At 33.2% G+C, this 6,732-nt stretch overlaps 1 protein-coding gene across 1 annotated transcript; it reads left to right on the top strand.

The window, feature by feature from the left end:
* Positions 1 to 4,786: 4,786 nt before the first annotated feature.
* LOC112526518 lies at positions 4,787 to 5,257 on the top strand. The gene has a single exon (XM_025136828.1). The coding sequence runs from the start codon at positions 4,787 to 4,789 to the stop codon at positions 5,255 to 5,257; it is 471 nt and encodes a 156-aa protein (XP_024992596.1).
* Positions 5,258 to 6,732: the final 1,475 nt, after the last annotated feature.

Here is a 6,732-nt window from a genome sequence, read left to right as displayed (position 1 = left end):
ATGAGAGTTAAGGTGGGAAACGTAAGAAAAGATCTAGACCCTTAATCACCTTTAATCTCAAACTCATCCATGAATCGTGCTTGATACGGGGACTGATATGGTGCATCTCATCCTAATGTTCATCTAAGGGTGAAGATCTCTTTTTACGCTTCTCATTTTAACCATCCTTCTCACTGGAACCCAACCCTTAATAACAAATGTATGCATATATACATATATGTTTATTTATAAACACACTATATACATATATTATATAAAATAAAAAAAATTAATCGAGGTCTAATTAGGAGTGCGTAATGTCATTCCCGACCCCACTTCGAATACGAAAGTAAATCCATACCCCCACCCCTTTACTCGTCAAAGCAGGGAATCCTCCTCCCGGGGGTAAAAACTTCCATCTCTAACCACATTCAAGTAGAACAAAAGTCATCCGTCTTAAAATCCCACGTCCCATTTATATATGTCCCTACTGATATAATTAAAACATGTCAGATTTGTATTTATTTATAATTTATTGAATCCATGTTCACATTCTTTTTCTGTGTATACGTATTCATGCGATTGATGGACAAAAACATGACATGAGAATCTCGAACAGATGAACGATTCAAGCAGGGGCACGAGTCTTTTTTGATGGTTTTTCGAAGAGGTGATTTTTAGTGATTTGTACTGAAATGAGTCTTTTTTTTTGCTATAATTAAAAGAATACATGGGTATGGATAAAAGATTTACGGTTTATTCTCGTTGTGGTACCTTTGAGAGAGATTCCAACGTTGCGGTCCCCCATCATCATGGTTAGGTAAATATACAGTGCCGTAAGGCAGGATGGACAGAGTCTGATTCGAACCTGATGCTTTACCCAGTGAGTTTTTTCCCATTAAGACAATTCAACAGAAACTGGGTCGTTTATTCTTTACTGTAGTATTCCTTCAAGATTGTAAATAACAAAAATGATGGTTTACCGGACGTAAAACTAAGTATGATGGCTAAAAGGGTCAAATCTTTCACATTTTAACGAACAAGTAAACTCATATTTGTCATTCAGTGGATGATCAATTACTAAGATATATGCGGAAAATTTGTGGTCCAGTTACATATCACCATCTTGATGTTGTTACGTCTTGTCGTTTTTGTACAGTTTTGATGTATATAGGATCACAAGTTGACAAAGAGGTTAAATTTAATGTTCGGTCCAAATCTTTGAAGATGAGGATATTGTGTTCAAGGTCGAGAATAGTGTGATAATAACTCGTACATCATGTAATAAATGTTGTACATTTTTTAGTAACTGTGACACGTTTGATTCAATTAATTTGCAAGGTTCATTTAAAAGCTGTCTCCATATTGCTTAAGCAAATTTTAGGTTTTTAACGGATATAGCTTTATAACATAATCTCGACACAAAATTCAAAGCTAATTGTATCAAACGGAACGAACACGGTATATCACACACTAAGATATGATCATTCGAAGGTATTGTAAAACGTATGCAAATATTTTTTATGTTCTAAAAAACGACAGAAGAGAAGGGATTTAAAGTTGTATGCCGAGTATATTTCTTCTATTTTTTTATTAACCTGGATATTCAACCTGTTATTGGAGCCAACTAATCCCAGGGCGACTACCCGTCTTCACGGGTAGCTCAGAATCACCACATGTTCGTGGCCACAAGAGGATTTTTGTATTCCTCCTTGGATTCGAACCTGGAACCTCCAGACACTTTTGACCTTTGGAGCCTAACTTAAACCAATCGGACATCATTCTTGTGGTTCAGGGACGTTCCAATCTTTTTGGAGACTCTGCTACATCCAAAACTTTTGAGTATATTATATAAATGAAATATCAAATAATATACGTTAAGAACAAAAATGGGTTAAACTTAAAACGATTAACAATCTGAAACTAAACCTAAAGCAGTAACATTTTGAACCTAAAACCAAACAATTAATGGTTTGAACCTAAATAACTTCGACCATAGTTTTACACAAGTCGATAAAAAGACCCTAAACACATGTAAATTTAGGCCCCAAAATTTCGAAGACCCTGTTTAAAATCTCACATTTAACATGTTAAAAGACAGCCTTGTTACGGTTGATTTACAGAAAAGGATTTAGCCAACAAAAAACACATGTCTAATTTGGGTTTTCCTTATCAAGTTGCCCAACAAAAAGATTTCTTGATTCTTGATTTTATTGGGTTCTTTTTTCATCTTAAAAAGGTAGCAAAATCTGTTGGCTTTTTAGGCTTCTTTTTTCAAGAACTATTTCAAGAAAAATTCCAACTACAAAACCCAACACTTTTTTCCCATAGTTGGGCAAGAAATGGAGTCTTGATGCTTCTTTTTCCCCTCATTCTCTCTCTATACATATACATATATAGATATAGATGTATGTATGTATGTATAGATTGTGCTTCAACTTTCTTGCATACAGAAAAAGTTGACACCTTTCAGGTTCATATCATGTATTCATTCTTGTGAAGAGTGACTGAGATTCTCTTCCAATTTTATCCCTTTAGTTATTTACCAGTGTTCAATGCCTTCAGCGTTGCACGGTGATCAAAACTCAATTTAAGAAAGAATGTAGAAGCATCGACTTGAGCGGAAGTGTGATGTGTCTGAAAACTCGGGATTGTATTTATATTTATAACGTCCGGTCCAACACTGTAAATCATGTACTAGCAGTAGATGAAAGCATGTCATTAAATCAAAGATTTCATTCTATGTATATATAAGTGATATAATAGATACTTAAACTACATTTGTTATTACAAGTACTGCAGTAATCACAACTCTTGTTAAGAAAAAGATTTATCATTTGCATTCGTTTTGCACAAAATTTTTATTAGTTGGTTGGTTTTGATTTCAACCATGGTTATAGATTTCAAATCTTTACCACGTTTTTATACATCCATCATCTTCTTTCAAACTATTATCTTTCTACATATGTGAGATGATAAAGTCAACCTTATTTCAGATTTGAGGAACACTTAGACCTTATGTTGCCAAATCATCATCATTTGTTTCACTTTTATATTTGCATTAAATTTTTACCATTTGGTTGGTTTTGATTCCAACCATAATTATAAATCTCAAAGAGGATCATCCAAAATAAAACAACATTATAAAGCAAACCCCCTTATTTAACACAAAAGCATCTAATCCACCTTTCTTATACACTTCATTTTGTTTAAATCTTTCAGTTATTTATCAAGGTAGGACAACTAAAACCCAACCACAATTCATCAAATCAGAATATTCAATTGTTATGATACCACCTCAATACCCCAAAGTTTTCCTTTTATATATATATAATAAAGATTCTTTTTGACTTTGTTTTTTAAGGATGAAATCTTGTTATATGTTTTAACATATATTCTTTATAATTCAAATAAATGATATTTAACATAACATGTTATTAATGTTTTAAATCTCTCTCTTTCACTTTTACACACACGTTCTAATATCTGCTGGACTTGAACCATTTTTCCTCTATATATATTGGAGCATCCATTCTTTTATCAAGAGTTTTTTAGAGTGTATTTAATGGGGTTCCATATATTCATACATGGTATCATAGCCAAGGTTTACCTTTTTAAAAACTCGACACTCTGGGACAACAAGGTGTCCATATAGCTTCCATTTGAGGGGCGTGTAAGAGTGTACATCGGCTAGACTTGGACAAATTCTCCTGTATATATGTTGTAACTTCCATTCTCTTCTCAAGACTCTTTTGAAAAGTTGCTACTGGAGTTCCACTTATTCATCCACTATCTGGCTTTTTACATCTCCAAGACTGATTTAACCCTCGAAAGAACCATGATTCAAAATGAACTCCCTATTATATGTTGTTTGAACTCTTTTCAGTAAATTTTTCCGACACATATCAGCATCAGATATTGATATTAATATTTTTAATTCAACTTAACCCAAAAGAAAGACACCCGATTAGAATTCACTACTACAAAATCGGGTTTATAGGACGGCAACAATGTTTAATTGTCCTAATAGACCACACTATATAGGACTTACGTTTATAAGATCAAACAATAAAACATCTCATCTAAAAGTGTTGTAACAGGCTCATAGGATCATTTTAGACGTTTTAACTAGTTTCTTATGACACTTTTAAACAAAGTGTTGTATCAGTTATTTCGTATGACACTTAATAATCACTTGTTTTATAACACTTTTTTAAAATAGTTTTCCATAAAATAACTAATATGACATTTTTATTTTAAAAGTGTCCTAAAGAAACTTCCTAATACGCCTAAAAATGTCCTATAAATCTATTGCAATACTTTTAGACATGACAGTTTATCATTTGGTTTTATAAACTTTTATCTTATAAAACAATCTATTAGACATAGTATTTTACATTTCATTTTCCCAAAAACCCATTTTTCAGTTTCTTGAAAGAAGTGCTTTTTTTTCTTTTGGAATTATGTAAAACCACAGAAAATAAGAGAGGGTAGTTTCACTTTCTCTTCTTCTATTAACCCTTTTAGGTTCATTGGCTTCTTGTGTCAAGTGCTTTTACCATTTGAGAAAAACTTTGTGAAACCCTCTCTCTATCTTTTGGAGCTTATTGAAAAAGACACAGGGAAGCAAGGTATATTCCTTCTTTGTTCTTGTTTTCTTTCATTTTACACACACTGAAAACACACACAACCCACAAATCTTTGGTTGAAAAAGATCCATTTTTTCTTGAAAAGCACACAAATTGGCATGTGGGTTTGTTGCTAACTTCATGTGGGTGTCTTGAAATCTTGATAAAGATTGAAGCAAATGGCAGATTGGTTTGGTGGGAAGGGTTTGATGGAAGATCAAGATTTTCAAGAGGAAGATGTGTGGGGTGTTGTGAAAGAAAGAGAGGAGTCAAACCAAAAAGTCAACAACAAACCCCATAAGATCAAGAAAAGACCATCATCATCATCATCAACATCATGGACATCCCATGATGGTGCAAGGATCATACCTAGGTGTAGTGAAGGTAGGGTGACACATGAGCAACAAAGATCATCTGCTCCAATGGGTATCCCTGATAGGGACAAGAATGATGGATGTTATGATGATGGCCATGGTGATGATGATGATGATGATGGTATGATGGTGCCACCACATGAATACATTGCAAGAAGACTAGCTAGGAGTCACATTACTTCTTCTATGTGTGAAGGTGTTGGGAGGACACTCAAAGGAAGAGACCTTAGCAAATTGAGGAATGCCATTTTGACCAAAACTGGTTTCTTAGAATAGTCTTTCATTAGCCATCCATCATCATCATCATCAACATTACCATCATCATCATGATGATCATCATGAACCATGTTTTGATTTTCTTTTGGTTACCCTTTTAGAAATTAGCAAGAGTTTAACTAAGAACGGGTTCAAACACGAGACCTTGTTTATTTTGATAGTTAGATATATATATGTAAGCGGGAGTATCGAATAGTTTTGAAATGAAAGTTTGAGGCTTTTACTTTGGCAAATGCTATGGCATTTGTTCAGTTCTTTGTCGAGATATCTGTCATTTTTTGCTTACCATCAACGGTCAACATGAGTACGATCCAGTGATCTTGTCATGTTAACGATATGGTTCTATAAACCATACCACTAACATGACAAGAATCACGTTCGAGTTGACGTCTGGTGATAAGCAAAAATATCTTATTTATCTTTACCAAATTGTTATTATTTTTAAAAAGTTATATTATATATTATTTTATAAATAAAAATGATTAAAAAATTAGTGGTAGACATCTGATTTATGTTTTATGGGTGTTTTTTGATGGTTTTGCTTGTACATTTGTACATATTATGTCGTCATTGTCCACTTAATATTCTTGGAACTTGTCCCATGCAATTTCTCCTCAATATTAATTTAAATAATATATAATATAAAAATTATGATGAGAAGTATAAAAAAGGATTAGGGCTCTTGATCAGTTTTAATCTCAAAGCAACCCATGAATTACGTCTTAAAAGGGAATTGATTAAGTGTATCTCATTAGTGTTGATATGTGGTTCTCTTTGATTAAGATTGATCTAAGGGTAGAGATCTCTTCTTTTTCTTCTCATCATAACTTTCATTCTCACTAGAATTCAACCCCAGAGAGAGAGAGAGAGAGAGAGAGAGACATATATATATACATAGTCAAATGATCTTGTGAAGAAATGATTTGGACCTTTGATCATCTTTAGTTTCAAACTTATTCATGAATCACGTTTAATAGAGAGATTAATCTTGTGCATCTTCTCCTAATGTGCATCAAATGATGGAGATCCCTTCTTAAGCTTCTTACCTTAACTCTCAAGGAACTCAACCCTATATATAGACACCGGAACCCAACCTTATATATGTATGTATATATTAGTGTATATACATAAAGTTGGGTTCCGATGAGAATGAGAGTTAAGGTGAGAAGCGTAAAAAGGGATCTGGACCCTTGATCATCTTTAATTTCAAACTCATCGATGAATCACGTTTTATACAGGGATTGATCTGGTGCATCTCATCCTAATGTGTATTCAGGGGTGATGTTCCGTTTTAACACTTCTCACCACCGAAACTCAACCCCATATATATATATATATATATATATATATATATATGGGAGCGATCAAATGCAAACCACTCAATTTGTACAAACCGTGCAAACCTCATTCAACCAATCATAATTTTTCATTTTGTTCATTTTTTTGTAATTATGAGAGGTTGATTAATCATTTTT

Source organism: Cynara cardunculus, assembly GCF_001531365.2.
Source record: "Cynara cardunculus var. scolymus isolate 2C chromosome LG 14, CcrdV1, whole genome shotgun sequence".
Classification (NCBI taxonomy): domain Eukaryota; kingdom Viridiplantae; phylum Streptophyta; class Magnoliopsida; order Asterales; family Asteraceae; genus Cynara; species Cynara cardunculus.
The sequence above is the reverse complement of the archived record's forward strand: the minus strand, read 5'-3'. Positions and strand labels throughout refer to the sequence as shown.

Coding starts and splice junctions, on each gene's coding strand:
- LOC112526518 (XM_025136828.1), top strand. CDS start 4,787: ATGGCAGATTGGTTTGGTGGGAAGGGTTTGATGGAAGATCAAGATTTT.